Raw genomic sequence first — 15,632 nt, 5'->3', positions numbered from 1 at the left:
AGGTGGGGCAGGTCCAGCCCCGCCGTCCTCTGTCCTCCATCCTGCACACAGTCCCTGGAGACATCAACTTGATGGCAGGGAGACAGCCCCACAGGAGGACCGCGGCTCCAGACGGGTGCCTCACCTGCATGTGGCCCAGGGAAAGAGACCAGGCAGGCCGGCCGCAGGGGCCAGCGGGCAGGTGGTCTGAGCTCTGAGTGAGATGGGCCAGACCGGGGTTTGGGCCCCACGGTCCCTTGGTGATAGGGGCTTGGTGCCACCTGAGCCTGGGGTACCCCATCTACCACACCCCAGTGCCCAGGCCCCTGGTGGGAGAGGCCAGATGCTGGCTCGTGCTGGCGGCCCTCATGGATGGCCTGTTTGGGGAGGGCTGGCCTGAGCCGGGTGTGGCTGGTGAAGGGTTCACCCCAGGGCAGAGAGAAGATGGGAGCCAGCCAGGGCATCTTCTCCTCTGCAAACCCTGGCAGGGGGGCTGGGCTGGGGTGGAGAAGCTGGGCTGAGACGGGGTCCCTGGGACTCACCCTCTGCTGGCTGAGGCCAGGACCTGGAGATGCAGGAGCCCCAGCCCTGGGCAGCCCTGAGGTTGGTGGGGAGCAAGGCCAGGTCCCCGGGGCTGGGTGTGCGGTGGAGAGACGGCGGGGCCCCAGGAGCACCCCTGCCCTGGCCCACACACTGCCTGCCCCCAGCCCCCACGGCACCCATGCAAAGCATCTCCAGTGGCCTCAAGGAGACCATGAGCCCGCAGGACATCGTGCAGGACGCCATCCACAACTTCTCACCCGCCTACCAGCAGTACACGCAGCAGGCCACGCATGAGGCCCGGGGGCCCGGCCAGGGCAGGGACCCCTCACCCAGCACCCACCCCATCGTGGACAGTGGCTCCGGCAGCGGGGGCAGGAAGAGCCGCAACATAGAGAAGAGGATGCTGATCCCCGAGGAGGAGCTGTAGGGGGTGCCTCGGGGTCACCAACCCAGGAAAGGACAGGGCCCCTCACCCACGAACCATCTTGCCAAAGGTCAGGCCTCTCCTGGGCACATCCTGCCAGACCCACGGAGCCCACATCCCAGCCTACCTCTGGACAGTGCAGCGGGTCGCTTGGTGGCCCTGCCAGGCACCCAGGTGCCACACCATCACCTGGTGGGCCCACGGCCCCGGAAGAGGGCACCTGAGCCTGTCTGACAAGCCCTGGGACCTGCTGGGCTCAGCTGACCATCAGGCCCCATGGGGCAGGGAGCCAGCGTGGCTTCCCTGGATGGACAGATCCCCAGCCAGGCAGCTGTGGGAGGACGGTCAGGGAGAGCGGGGCAGGCCAGCCCCGAAGGCCCTAGAGCTGCAGGCCTTGCAGGCAGGAGGGCACCACGCGGGCTGCGTAGGTGGGGTGACCACGAGCCTCGCTGTGGCCCCACGGAGGGAGGGCCGAGGCCAGCCCGCCATGTCAGCGGCCCCCACTGGGGGGCTGTGCCTGATGTGGGTCTGGGAGATGCTGGGGCCGCTCCTGGAGGGCGCCTGGCGTCCAGTGAATCACGCTCATTTATACATAAAGAGTCTAGGTTTTTCTAGTGACTCCTGGGGCCTATGTCCCTGCAGGGTCGGCTCCGCTGAATGAGGGAGGCGGTGAGCCCACTGTGCTAAGCCTGGGTGTAGGGGCAGGGTCCCCGCCCACCCCGGGGCCGCAGCTCCTAGCAGGCAGACCTCGAGCTGGGAGACGTGAGGCGGAACAGCCCTCCCTGCACGGCCACCAGAGCCGGGCCCTCGGCTTCCTCAGTGTTAGGGGCCTCCTGCCAGCCCTGCCCGCACTGGATTGACGAGGCCAAGGTGGGGCTCGTACCTGGAGCCTGCCTCCCCAGACCTCTCGCCCGGTGCCAGAGAGCTGAGGGAGTCTGGGACGCAGGAGAGGGGACAGCAGCAGCAGGGAGTGAGGGCGGGCCCTGGATGTCAGGGGCCACCACGTGGGGAGGGGGCAGCAGGGGTGAAGAGGCAGCTGCGGGTTGCAGGTCTGTCCAGTGTGTCTGGGGTGCTCAGTAGGGTGGGGTGGGAGCCAGGGGAAGGTGCAGGGTGGTGGGCAGCGGCCCAGGTGCCTGAGGCTCAGCAGGCAGGCGTGGGGGGGTGGGCAGCACTGTGGCAGGAAGGCCTGGGGCACCACTGAGCCGCAAGCCTCCCGCGCCTCTAGGCCGCCAGCTCCCACATCACCAGGGAAAGAGAGAAAAGTGTCGAAGGTCTCGGAGAGACTCATCAGGGTGGGAACTGCCTGACAATCCAGGCCAGAGTCGGGTCACCCCCTCCCCCTTGCTCCCTGGGCCGGGGGACACGGGACTCAAGGCCAGCAGCCTCTCCCAGGGCCCAGCCAGCTGCCTGATAAGATAGGCCAGCCTCCTCCCCGCTGCCCGCTGGAAAGTCCCCGGTTGCCTTATCGTGCCCTCTGTGGCTGGCAGAGGTCCGCCCAGCCTGTCCCCACGAGGCTCCCATGGCCAGGCCCCCCACGTCTCAGTTGATGTGGGAGCGGCCGTGAGGCTCCCCGGGGACGGGCCAACCAAGGAGGGTTTTCTGGAGGTTGCAGGGCAGAGGCAAGGTGCCAGGCTACACTGTGAGTGAGGGGGGCAGTGCTGCCCCGAAGGCCCTTGTCTGGAGAGGCCCCCCATTTGGGGCCTGAGTTGCCCAGAACTGTGTTCCCAGAGGGTAAGGGGACCAGGGCCCCCTTCTGGAGACGCAGACACAGCATGGGCTCCTGGCTGCTGGGGGCAGTCCTGCCACCTGGCACTTTGAGGGGCACCCACCGTGTGCCAAGGGCTGGGCCAGGAATCGCACATGCAATCCTCACGGCAGCCCGGGGGAGGTGGCTGCGGCCCAGGGAGGCAGAGCTACGTGCTCGAGGTCACAGAACCAGCAAGAGGGGGCCAGCTCTCCAGCTAGCCCTGCCCCACCAGCCTCACTCCCTGCAGCCAGACTTTTCTGATGTAACAAAGTAAGAGAAGGCCGGTGCTCCTGCCACCCACGGGTGGGACAGAGCCTTGGAGCAGGTCAGGGGGCTGCTAGCCTCACGGGCCTGGCCCTGCCGAGGGCGAGGTTGGGGGGATGGAGGGACATCTCACCATCTCTGATGACAATCAGGCACACAGATTCCAGGCTGCACCGTGTGGGGCGAGGAGTGGCCAAGGAAGGTCGCCTGGCTTGTCCTGGCCTCGGTATTCTCATCTGTGAAATGGCCCCAGAAATACACACCAAAGGGTGGCAGCCTAGAGAGCAGGCAGGGACCCTTCACCGTGTCCCAGGAGCCCAGCGCCAGGCCGGGGCCTGTGCCTCCCAGCTCAGACCCACAAGTTGCTTGTGGCCGGCTCTGGTCTCTGCGCTGTTGCTTGGGGGCCCCCGAGGAGTGCCAGGCTGGGGCTGGGGAGCCCCCACAGCTGCTGCGGGGCCTGGCTCAGCTGGGGGAAGACGCTGAGAAACTCGGGGCTACAGAGTCCAACATGCTGAGTGCACGTGTCCCCACACCTGGAGGGGAGTTCGAGGCTTGGAGAGGGAAAGGGCCGGCCGAAGGCCGCACGGGGGCCAGCACAGCAGCACCTCCCCGGCTACGAGGGGCTGCTCCGGTGGGCTCAGGCAGAGGTGGGGCGCAGGCTGCCAGTGGTCAGGAACTCACCTGACCCTCCTTCAGAGGCCAGGGCCAAGCACCAGCCGACCTGTCTGTCCCAGAGGATCAGCGCGGTAGGGAGCGGGCAGCACCCCGAGGACACACACACACACACACACACCCCCCCCCCACTGACCCCGGCAGGACCAGGCTGGGCAAGGCCTGGCTTTCAGGGGCAGTCTGCTCAGTTGCTCTGCCCCCTGCCCCAGGCAGGGCCTGTCTCTCCCAACCTCTGCAAGCTCCCCTTAGAGCCCAGCCAGCAAAGCCACCCAGGGACAGGGGGCTGTGTCTGCTGACGGGGGCTCTGACCAGGGCAGGTGGGGGCCTTGGGAACCCCACCCCCATCCAGGAAGGGAGCGGGCCTACCTCCACCTGTCTGCCCCCCGCCCAGCCGGGGCCGTCCTGACACGCAGGCTCCAGACGTCCCAGCACCTGTCCGACCCCGTGACCCGCTCCCAAGCAGCACCAGATGCCACCCCTGGCCCCCAGGGGAGGCTGAGGAGTCTGGGACATGGGGGGCATGTGGGGCCCAGCACACCCAATGGCCCCCTGGGTGGTGGGGAGGTCTTGGCCTGAAGCACCAACCACACAGCGAGATGGATCTGAAACCAGAAAACTCTTTATTGCAAAGGCACAAAAGCGTCACAGCAGAGATGCAATAAATTAGGTGTGGCCGGGGGGGGGGGGGGCAGGCGCGGGCCACGCGTCGCACAAACAGGGGCCACGACGTAGGGTCTCTTCTCAATAATTTATATCATGATAAAAGCTGCACAAAAATAAATATTGAAATGAAACTGCTGAGGTGGCCAGAGGCGCGGAAAACCGGTGCTCAGCTTGCACGCGGGGCCCTGCCGCCAGGAAGCGCCAGCGGGCCTGAAGGGCGGGGGACGGGAAATCAGCCTGTTTTCTTAAATAAGAAATCCATATATTAAAACTGTGACAATGACATTTCAACGCTCTGGGGGGAGGAGGAGGGGGAGGGGAGGGAAGGGGGAGGAGGGGGAGGGACTGCGCTGGTCTCCCTGGCCTGGCCCGGTCCGGGGAAGGGGCAGCGGGGCCGTGGGATGGGGCGCACAGAGAACTGGGGGGCGCCCGGCAGGCCCCTCGGCAGGGGGTGAGGCCCGAGGGAAGCGGTGGGCGGGAGCGGCCGACTTGGGTGAGAAGCCGGCGGCGGCGCAGGGCGATGGCCCCGCCCCGGCCACACCCCACGGCAGCTCTGCTCTGCTTGAGACCCACAGTATCAAACAGGAAGAGAAGGTACGAAATCTGTACGACAAAATGTGTATATAATTTTATATATATATATACTTTTCTCTCTTTTAAATATTCCCATGGTCCTTACTGATATCCAATGTGGATTACCTACCGTGGCTCTGGCATCAACAGCTTTTCTACACTTTCACCCTTGGCTGGAAGGACTGGCGCCCAGACCCCATGCCTGCCCTCAGGGCACAGAGGGTGGCCAGCAAGGCCGCAAACACTTTCTGCAGCCCTTGGGGCCCTGTGTCTTCCCCACTCCTCTGGCACACCGGGCGGATGACACCCTGCCCAGGGACTCTGCAGCCGGCTGGGGGTCTTCCTGGACGGTGGGGGGCATGTCGAGAGGAAACCGGGAGCTGGAGCCCAAGGCTGTGAGCCTGTGGAGGGGATCGGGGCTCACAGCCCACCCGGGAGCCGGGACCCCTGCTGGCACCCAGCACCTTCCCAGGAGGGGCGGGAAGGGGGCCTATGCCTGGCCACACGGAGGCCCGAGGGCAGCTCTTGGAAGGGGGCCCCCCGCAGGGCCTCCGAGGTCCTCAGTGGCTCTGAGCGCCAGAAAGAGCAGGTGAAGGCTCCAGGCGATGATTAAGCACCAGGGTTGCAGAGTGCCCGCGTCCTCTGCCCACAGACCATCCAAGTGCTCCCGGAGGCTGGTCCCTGCCGCCTTCCCAGCCCAGTGCCCACTGCCTGCATCACCATCAACCTTCCTTGTCCTGACTCCACGCCTCCCCAGCTCTCCCGTCTCCTCCAGCAGCGGGAACCACGGGCGGCGGGCACTGCCCGGCTCCCAGCCTGCTGAGGCTGCCGCCGACTTCGCACCCACACACAGAACATGCCCCCCTCCCGCCTCTCCCTCCCGGGGCTCAGCCTCCCCAGGTCTCCTGATGGAGGGAAAACCCAAGGCTTGTGCAACTCCAACTCTGCACACGTACCCACGGCCCAACCAACCGCCTGTAACTAGCTGCTCCCCAAGACTCCCGTTACTGTTGGTGTGCTGGCGGGCGGTGGGCGTGCGCGCATGCACGCTCACATGAACACGAGTGTACAGGCACGCATGTGCTCGCCCGTGCACAGCCCCTCCTCCACCCGCTCACTAAGCATGGGTCCCTGGCTGAGGCTGCAGCAGGGTCACGGTGCATCTGGGCAGCACGGTTCCTTCCGGGACATCAGAGTGCGGTCAGGACAGTGAGGGGGTCCTGCCCTGCCTAGGGGGCCGTGCAGGGTGGACGGACGCACCGATGTGTTGACAGGCTGCTCTTGGGAGGAGTGGAGGACAGAGACCCTGCCGTCCGGGCTAGGAACCTTTGGAGGACCCTCCCTCCACACATCCCGACACCCCCAGCACAAGACAGAGCCCTGAGGACAGTCGAGAGAGCACTGAGGGCCCAGAGGAAGGCGGGGGGGGGGTGCGCAGGTGTGGGCGGAAGGCGCACAGCACACGGGTTCTCGGGAACCCACCCTCCATCCGGCCACAGCCGGCGCCCTACAAGGGTCCTCGTCCCGACGTGGGCGTCACGGCTGTGCTCCCCACGGCCCCCCGCCCGGACACTAGGAGGCGGCGGAGAAGGGCGCGGAGGTGGAGGAGAGCTCGGCAGACTTGACGATGGTGATGACGCTGGTGGTGGCCACCTTGGTGGGTGTGACGGGGCCGCGGGCCACTGTGCGGGCGAAGGTCTGCAGGGCCTCGTACTTGGAGCGCAGGGCGTCCAGCTCCAGCCTCATGCTGCTGTTCTCGCGCGCCAGCTTCTCCACCTCCTGCTGCAGCTCCACGCGCTGCCGCTCCAGCTCCTCCTTCTGTGTCACGCGCTTGATGCGGCAGCTGGCGGCGTAGCCGCGGTTCTTGAGTGTGCGCCGGCGCTGCTTCAGGCGCACCACCTCCTCCTTGGTGAGGCCCCGCAGGTGCTGGTTCAGCTCCCGCACCGACATGGACACCAGCTCATCGTCGCTGAGCACCGGGGCGTTCTCGCCCGCCTCCTTCTTGACCTGCGGGGCCACAGCGCTGGGTCAGGAGCCTGGCTGCCTCCTGCAGTCCAGGCTGGCTTGCACTCCGCCACCAGGGAACAGGCAGTCGCTGTGGGGTCCACCGCCACCACGCATGGTGCAGCGCGGCGTTCCCCAAGGGGCCACTGGCTACACCTGGCCATGACCTGGTTGCTCAACCTGCTCTCTGCAACTCTCCAGAGCCCGGTGCGTGACGTGGGGCTGACGGCAGCCCATGCCCCCATGCCCCTCGGACCTGTCAGGGTCCAGCCAGGGGCCTTGGAAGGCGCTTAAAGGTGCAGAGCCCACAAATGCACTGAGAGAGCCCCAACTGCAGCCAGCCCCAGCTCTGCTCTGTGACATGGCCAGTCCAAGGACACGCACCAGCCCCAGGAGCTAAGGGCCCAGGGAGGCAGCCTGTGCCGCGGACTGACAGAGCCAGGCCCCGGGAACTGGAGCGCCCTGCCCACGTGCACCCCACCAGGGCTCTGCGGGACCAGAGGCCACAATGCCCACACCTGGGAGCCAGGGTGATGAGCACAGCCTGGCCGGCATGCGTCCCCCCACCCCACCCTCTGGACATCAGAGCATCTCCAGAGGCCACAGCCCCTGGCTCTGTCACCACTTCTCCTAGAGACACCTCCTCCAGCCAGCAGCCCCCTTCCCACTCCTGGTGACAAGCTTCCTTCCTCACACTCTGAGGGCGGCTCCGGGGCAAGGGCGCCTGGGCCGGAAGGGGTCCCTCCAGGGCGGTGTGCCCGCCCCACCCCGCTTACCTTCAACGCCTTGTTCGCTTTGGGATTAGTCGTCATAACCTGGGCACAGTCACCTGGACAGAACGGCTTGGAAATGGTGACTAGAAATTACAAAGCACAGAAACAAGCCTGGTTAGGTCCTGGCTGGGTACAGGGCAAGCTGCTGTCACAAGTGACCCAAGACAGGGACGTTCCCCCCGCAGAGATGCTCCGAGGAGGCTCACCTCCCCGTGCCACGTTGTGTAGCCAGCACCCCGAAAGCTAGGGCACCTGGCTGGGCCTGAGTCTTTGCCAAGGGGGCCCAGGGGATGCCCGGCCACACCCTGGACTCCAGCATCGGCCGGCGGAGCGGCCTGGTCACCCTGGTCTGGTGCCCAGCAGCCACACGGCTGTCCTCCGCCCGCCAGGCCAGGCCCCAAGGACCAGCGCCCTGGGCTGGCACTGGGCACGAGCAGCTGTTGCTTCCTGTTCTGACTCTCACCCTGAGCTCAGACGTGTGCACCTGTGAGGGACAGGATGCCACGTTCCAGGGCACAGCCCCCTCCCGAGAGTGGCCACACCTAGCCCCCGGGTGCCGCTGGCCCCAGGGACAGCACCTGCCCTGGCCAGACCCCATCACTCTGGGCCCACCTGGCTCCCAGACAGGAAAGTGCCCGTTGGGGAGCCCCTGCCTTGCTGAGCTCACCTCGATGACAGGCGGGGGAGCCCAGCACCCACCCTGGCCAGGCCCCACCCTCCCCAGCGGACCTACCTCGGCCAAGGGCACTGCAGCTGTGACATCACTGCCTCCTCCTCAGCTGCCCCACAGCCATGACCTGAGGCCCAGAGGGTGGGCGGGGGATCCCTGCGCCAGCCAGCCAGCCCGCCCAGGACACAGGAGGTGGGAGCCGCAGCCTCTGGAGCTCACCGACCCGTCTGGCGGGAGCTGTCCCCGCCACCCGCCAGCCCCCGCCGCCCGCCCTTCCCATTTTCACGTCTGCATTGTGTCACACATTCTAATCATTCACGAAAAAGCCAGCCAAAGCATCCCAAGCATGATTCCCCTCTGATAGTTGCCATGGCGACCTTGGGAAGTAGCCAACCCCTGATGGTCGTCATGGAAACAGAGAAGCCCACAGCAACAATGGCTTCGGGCAGGCTGGGCAGACAGCAGGCTGTGGGGCAGTGAGCAGGCCCCTGTGCCCGCAGCCAAGGAAGGGACAGAGGAGAACGGGCCTCAGACTCCCGGGTGCATTGTGTGGCTGGCGTACAGACCGAGGCCTGCTCACCACGTTCCAAATGCCAGACGGGGTGAACTGAGCAGAGAAACATACCCAAGGAAGGGTCTCAGGCCAGAGACGGAGCCATGGCAAAGCCTCCAACTCAGGGGTGTTGGAGATCCGGGTGGGGGGCGGTCTTCACCTGCAGCCCCAGGACCCTCACCCACAGCCCGCCCACCCTTCTCCACCGAAGGCTGCAAATTCTGAGGGTACCAGCACCCAGGCCTGTGGACCCCCAGCCCTCTTGGCAACACAGCCGCTCTCCCTCCCGGGCGCTGGTGTGGGAGCACAGGGCGGCAGTGGGGCTGGACAGCCTCCAGGAGACCCAGGCCTCCCCACCCCTTGCGTAGTCACACATATGCCTGGAACAGGCGCGCAGCAGCCAGGGGCCACCCTACAGGGAGGTAAGAGATGCTTCCTCACCATGGCTTGACCCCTAGCATCGGGGGAGCCCAAACGAGTGCCCTCCAGGCCTGGCCCAACCCCGACGTGGAGGTCAAAGCTGGGCTGGAGAAGCCACCGGGAGGGAGGGCCATGAGAAACTTCTCCACGTAGTCGAGCGAGGAGGGGCTGCTATCACTCCCAGCAGCCAGGGCATAGCTGCGCGGTGAGTCACCAGCTGTTTACAGAGCTGGGCTCACATTCCCACAGACCGAGGCCCCGCCCACCCAGTGGACCAGCCCCCACCCGATGGGAACCAGAGGGCAAAGGAGGGGCCTCCACTGACTCCAGCAGACCCTCAGTGATGGATGCGCCGGCCTGCCAGGGCCCGGGGCACGTTCAGGGCAGGGACACCTCCCCTGGGGATGAGCCCGCCCTGGCGTGGCGTGGTGGGGCGCCCAGGCGCCAGGCTGCACACAGGACTGGGCCTCAGCCCTCCGCAGGCCCGGGCCCCTGCCCTCAGCGCAGGCCCCAGGAGGATCAGGGGTCCTCATCCACCAGGTCAAAGTCGCCTGGGCAGACCCTCTGGCCATGTCCCCCACCTGGGCTCCTGGGGCCCAGGACCACGGGCCAGGAGTCTGGGGGAGACAGGAAAGAGCAGCCCAACCAGGTCCACCTGGGCCTGACCTCAGGGAGCGTCTCCTGAGATCTCAGACCTTCCGTCCCAGCGGGTAGTTCCAGCACTGAAGGCTAGAGTGCCGTAACCGCAGAGCCGGGCTGAGCGGCAGTAGCGTCTCGAGATCAGGCTGGGAATGACCAGGCAGACCCCCTCTGTGTGGGGCTTCTCTTCTCTCCTGAGAAACAGGGAATGGGAACAAGGGCGCCACTGCTGTCAGCCCCTAGAGGGCCTCGGCTGGGCAGAGAAGGTGGCCCCAGGCGAGACTCCGGCCCGGGTGGGGGCTCCACTCTCAACCCCCAGGGCTTGGGACCCCGGCACTCTCTCCACGGAACCAGAGAGCCCGAGGGAAGGTGGGCAGGTCCCAGGCAGAAGCAGACACTGTCCCCAGGCCCTGCTCATCTACAGACACCCTGCTGCAGGCGATCAGACCTCAGCAGCCGCCCCCCTCAGGGGCCTGCTCTACTGGAAAGTCGCCCGCGGGCCGGGGCGGAGAGCCCGGCTGCCGTGAGCTCAGGATGCAGACGGGGCGGCCCCGCTACTTACTTCCACCCGAAATACCCGGAATGCACGCAGGCTTGACCTCAAGTCACCCCAAACTTCAGACAAATGACGATTTGATTTCGGAAAGACGTTGAGAGAATAGTTTCTAGGTGTGAAGGAGAGTCTGCAGAACAACCGATTTTGAAACGACTGCCCCAAAGAGTCTGTAAACCACAGGGCGTTAGGCAATCCCAGGCCAGCAGCGCTCACGTCGGGAGGACAGCTTTCTAAGGCTCGGCCGAAACCCAGCTGGGGTCAGACGCCAGCCTGGCACCGTCAGGGTCAGGCCAGGCTGGGGCGCCCCGGGCAGCCAGCTTCCCCTCCCACCTGGGTGCACCCTCCCCGATCCGGCTCTGCTGCACCAGTGACTGGTCAGCCCCACACCCCTTCCCAGCAGCTTCACGCGAGGACACCCGGGCATCCTGTCCCGGCCGTCGACCATCAGAGCCTGGAAGCACCACGTGCAGGGGGCCTGCGCCCACAGGTTTGTCTGGGTGAAGTGACCCAAGGGGCCTGGTGGCCTGCCAGCCCGGGTGGCAGGGCTGCCCTCCCGCTCGCCCCGCTCCCTGCCCGGAAGGAGCTGCTGCTCGGCGAGCTGGACACCAGCACCTCCAATCTGGAACGACCGTCTTCCCAACTGGAGATGCTGGTTTCCAACCCCAAACCAGGAACTTCATTCTGACGTACAGCTGAGCAAGGTGAACACGGAAGATCACTTCCTCTCTAAGAAAAGGACACCGTGGCAGCCCAGACAGAGGCAGCTCCCACAACCGCAGAGTTTGGTGTGAGTTTGGGAGCCAGGGCATCCCCCACCCTCTGCCGCACCCGTAAGGGCCAGGGCAGGGAGCCCTGGCCCAACAGGACTGGACTGCCCTCCAGCAGGCAGGGGAGCTGGGACCACGGACCCCTCCGCTCACTTTTCACCTTCCCACCCTCACAAGCACCTGGTGCTCAGCGGCTGCTGCGACCCAGCTCGGGGCCAGCTCACTGCCCTGGCCGGCCCGGCATGCTCTGGCCCTCGCTGGGCTGGGCCAGGGTTCAGGGCCCGTGGGACGTTTTCTCCATCAAGGAACCAGGTGGCTGACGGAGTAATGATCCAACCCAAACAGTGCCAGGTTTAAGTTACCCAGGAGCAAAGAAGGCTTTCAAGCTTCAGGCTCTTGCCTGCTAGCCTAGCCCTGAGCCTGAGCAGGAGATGCTGCCTCCGATGCCTGGAGGGGCGGGTGTGGGGTGGGGCAGCCGCTTCTCCCCGCCGGCCCCTCTCAGCCCAGTGAAGGTGAACAGAGCGTCCCTCCCATTCCCAGGCCTCGAGAACATCAGATCGGGGTTGGGGGGGGGGGGAGGACGAAGGGCAGGGGTCCAGCCTGGAGGTGCAGGTTCCCACTGCTGCAGCAGAGCAGCAAACCCCAAAGCCAGAGCCACCACGATGCAGCTGCCTCTGCTCTAGGGCCTCTCACCAGGGACCCAGGGCCAGGGACCCAAAGGCAAGCGCCCCTCTGGCTGGCCGCACAGCAGGCGCCTGTCCGACAAACAAGCACACGTCGACAAGCCGAAGGCAGGTCCCAGAACCAGGAGTGCTCCCACAGCCCCGCCCACCTCCCGACCAGGCACTGACAGCCCGCCCCAGCTCCCCTACACTGGGGGACACCCCGCCAGCCCAGCCCTCACCCAGCCTGCAGGCCGGCCCTGGCTGGCCACCCTCCGGCAAGGCATGACTGTCTGCCCGGCTGGGAGGACGTCTGGTCACCTTGCACTTGCAGTCTGAGGAAGCTGTGTCATCCTGGCTACGTCCAGAGGTGACTCAGGCAGCTGCCAAGCTGACAGCAGGCTGAACGCCACCCCACCCCACCCCCGCCACACCCTGGCCACCCTTGGGTCCTACCACCCAGCTTCGGGCTGGCCCTCTGCTCCTCTCGCTCCGCCCCTGGGGGTCCTCCTCAGGGTTCTGTGCACTCTGGGGCTCCAACCAGCCCCACCTCCATGGCCAGCAGGGGCCCCAGAGATGCGCCCTCCCCACACCTGCCCGCCTCCCGTGCCCCTAGCTTGGCTGACGGCCCTCCCGCCTGGCCTCTCCCTCCGCGCCCACGTGCCACCTCAGCCTGAGTCCCCTGCAGGTGCCCCAGCCCCACAGCACCACCTCGGCCAGGCCCCCCGCATCTCTGTCCCTCAAACGCAGCCCCCTCCGCCAAGCAAGCAGAGGGAGCCCCCCACTCTCCTGGCCACCTGTTGCCAGGCCAGGCCTCTACTCCAAGCTTCCGCAAGTCCCCCCACCTGGGTCAGGCACCCTCACCCTTCTCCCGCTATCCCCTGCTCTCCTCTCCCCCCCTTGCTTCACCGGAAAGCCCCCCATATGCCCGCCCTGTGGCGGGCCGGGGGCGCCCTCCTGAGCACACAAGGGCAGAACCCAAGACGTGGCCCTGGCCTTCCTGTCTCCCTCACTCGATGGGGAGCAGGGGCCTTTCTTACCTACGCCTGCTCCCCCCAACTCCTGACTGCATACGCAGATGTATCAGCACTGTGCCTGCAGAGGTCTCCCAACTCCTCTCGGCCCCCCAGCCTAAGGCCCCAAGACAGCACAGAAAAGCCGGTGGGGCGCTGGGCCAGCGCCTGGACCTGGACCCCGCCCCACAGGCAGGTGAGGAGCTCAGGGCTCAGTTTCCTCCTGTAAAATGGGGTGTGTGTGCACGTGAGCCTAGACTGTGAGGTTCATTTCTACCTGCTCTAAAATCCTAGGATTTTAAGATGACACTTTCAATTTCCTGAAACGGTAAGAAAGAGGAAACATGACGAGTCCATGACTTATAAAAAGCAAAAGTAAACACCGGAGCAATGCAGCTCCCATTAGCAGAGCACAGGGGGGCGGGGAGCAGAGGGGAGGGTGAGTCACTGTTTACTGCTCCGAGGCGCAGCTACCAGAGGACGCTCCCCACTGGCCGGGTCTCTATTTCCCATGTGGACTGGACCCTAAATCCAGAAAGTCCACTCCAGAAACCTTTAGACTCGGGAACAGCCCGGACACAGGCAGGAACTCCAGGCTGCCCGGGCTGTAAACAAACTCTCCGGCCGCGGCAGAGCCCGAGAGTGAAAGCATGCCGCGCGCGGACAACGAAGGGCTGGAAAAGGACCGTACTCGGGGCAGCCTCCGCCTGGGCGCTGGAGAAAGGGCTGGAACGCCGCGAGCCCGGAGCTGACTTCCCCAAGTAGCCTCGATTCAGCTCCCATTTTTAGCAACCACCTCGAAAGGGAGTGACGCTGGACTTGGAACCTGTCCCTTCAAGTCCAGCTCTGCCCCAGCACTCCAGGGAAGAGCCTCGCTTTGTGTTTCTGAGTTAATAAATGATTTATTTTGGAGTAACCAGAGGTCCAGCTTTAAGTTATAAAAGCAGACACCCTCTACGGAGCTTAACTAAAACATCCCTGCTGCCCCCAGGGAGGGAAGTTCTCAGAACGGTGTCAACTATCCACAGTGCAACAGGTGGCAGGTGCGCCCCACCCACTGCACAGCCCACTTTCCGCTGCCCAGACCCTCCCACCTGCTTAGACCATTGCTTTTTAAGAAGTGCCATCCCGCCGAAAACATGAGACTTGGAGACTGGGCTCCAGAGCCAGAACACAGCTGTCCTTCACCAAGATACCTGTGCAGCCACTGCTGTGACAGCCAGATCTCATCGTTGCCGACCAAGGGGAGGGGAGGCAGACAGGCCGCCGAGCCAGGCTGAGGGCGCCCACTGATAGGCCACAACATGCTGCTGTGGGCACCCAAGGGCTGAGAGCTCCCCCAGGCCAGGGGCGTGGCAAGAGGGGCTGAGTGCTGATCAATTGCTGAATGAATTGGTGGTGGAAGATCCCGTTTCTGCCTTGGCTACAAGGGCTGTGTGGGAGGTAAACAGAGCGTAATCATTAACACCAGACAGAGCAGGGAACTTCCAGCTACCCAACACCGAGCTGCTCCAGGCCCACAGGCAGAACGGGGCAAGTGCTGCTCTGAGAAGGCCTCCACCACACGTGCTGAGTGAGAACACTACTACGGACACGGAGACGGACACGGACGCGGAGGCGGAGGCGGAGGGCAAGGCGATCTGCTTTTCTAAGGCAGACCCTGGCCAGAGCCCAACACGTCCCATGCCCTCCCGGGTTCCCGAGGTGTGTGGAAGCAGGCAGACTGACAAACCGTCTGTTTCCTCAACTCGGCAGAAGCCCAGCAGAACCCGCAAGTGGGGTTGGAAAGGATGGAGACCACCCCCCCCCCGACTCACACACCAGAAAGATGAGACGCGGACCCTGGGTTCGGGAAGTGACGCGGTCGCCGTCCCCTCCCCACCCCAAGCTTCCATACCGAGGCCTCCCTCCGGGGAACCCTGGCAGGTCAGCTGCTCAGAAAGTGAGCGGGTCGGCGCGGCCTCTCCTCCTCGCCCTCCGCACCCTCGGAGCGCCTGGGACCTGGGCGCGGGCGGCGTGGGGCCCGGCCTGAGGGCTGCCGGGGTGGGACCGCGCGGCCCAGCCGGGAAGCGCCCAGGTGAGCGAGGCCGAGTGGGCCTGCGCCGCCACGCGCTCCCCTGCACGTGGCCCTCCGCTTCGCACCGGCTTCCACCCCGGAGCGCATCTCCGGAGCCTAAAGGCAGGACAGGTGGGGCGGGCCGGGCAGGGGCGCCGGGCCCGCCCGAACGCCCGCACTCCCCACCCGACCCGACCCTCGGCCCTCCCGACGCCGGGCGGGGGTCGCGGCTGCGCTCCCCCGCTCCAGAAGGAAGGCCCCCAGCCCGCGCGGCGCGCTCGGGGAGGGACACCTGACGGCAGGTGCGCGGGCCGGGCCGGGGTCCCGCGGGCCGGCCCAACTTCGCCGCGGGTCCGAGGCGGCCGTGACTCAGCGGCGGGCGGCCCCTGCCCGGCCCCCCGGCCCCCGGCCCCCGGCCCCCGGCCCCGCCCCGCCGGGCCGCTCCTCACCTGGCGTCGCGCGGGGGGCGCGGGCGCGCGGCGGCTCCTCACGGGCACGCGCTCTCCTCGCGCTCGCACTCACTCTCGCACTCCCCTTCGGCCGCCGCCTCCGCCGCGCGCTCGGGCTCCGACTTCGCGAAGAACAACAAGTCCCCCCCGCCGCCCGCCGCCAGCGCGCCCGCCCGGCTCCCCAGCATCTGACACCGCTTCCGGG

At 66.0% G+C, this 15,632-nt stretch overlaps 2 protein-coding genes across 11 annotated transcripts in view; one reads left to right on the top strand and one right to left on the bottom strand.

Annotated features, from left to right (window-relative positions):
- The window catches only part of TMEM184A (transmembrane protein 184A), a 19,047-nt gene extending 14,641 nt beyond the window's left edge, over window positions 1-4,406 (top strand). For 7 of the 8 annotated variants that reach the window (XM_032459876.1, XM_032459874.1, XM_032459879.1 and 4 more), the window contains one exon: window positions 687-4,406. In XM_032459876.1, the coding sequence (XP_032315767.1) occupies window positions 687-949 (263 nt within the window). In that variant the 3' untranslated portion in view covers window positions 950-4,406. Of the gene's footprint in view, window positions 1-51 lie in introns of all 8 variants that reach the window. The other variant, XM_032459878.1, reaches the window with a different exon arrangement.
- Window positions 4,227-15,632, bottom strand: MAFK (MAF bZIP transcription factor K). Of its 3 annotated transcripts, none has more exons than XM_032459883.1 (3): window positions 15,428-15,632; window positions 7,646-7,725; window positions 4,227-6,872 (listed from the first exon to the last, which is right to left on the bottom strand). In XM_032459883.1, exons 2-3 carry the CDS (start codon window positions 7,679-7,681, stop codon window positions 6,438-6,440), a joined length of 471 nt encoding a protein of 156 aa, XP_032315774.1. In that variant the 5' UTR covers window positions 7,682-7,725; window positions 15,428-15,632; the 3' UTR covers window positions 4,227-6,437. The 3 variants fall into 3 exon arrangements, with proteins under 3 accessions (XP_032315774.1, XP_032315776.1, XP_032315775.1); XM_032459885.1 differs by lacking the exon at window positions 15,428-15,632 and adding an exon at window positions 9,307-12,083; XM_032459884.1 differs by lacking the exon at window positions 15,428-15,632 and adding an exon at window positions 8,376-12,082.

This window comes from Camelus ferus, chromosome 18, assembly GCF_009834535.1.
Source record: "Camelus ferus isolate YT-003-E chromosome 18, BCGSAC_Cfer_1.0, whole genome shotgun sequence".
Taxonomy (NCBI): domain Eukaryota; kingdom Metazoa; phylum Chordata; class Mammalia; order Artiodactyla; family Camelidae; genus Camelus; species Camelus ferus.
Note: the sequence above shows the minus strand (reverse complement) of the source record. Positions and strands in the feature narration are given on the sequence as shown.

Bases quoted from the DNA above. Each gene is read 5' to 3' on its own strand.
- MAFK (XM_032459883.1), bottom strand. From the start codon at position 7,681: ATGACGACTAATCCCAAAGCGAACAAGGCGTTGAAG. The intron at 6,873-7,645 runs GTAAGCGGGGTG...GTGGCCCCGCAG, and splicing joins AAGCGAACAAGGCGTTGAAG to GTCAAGAAGGAGGCGGGCGA.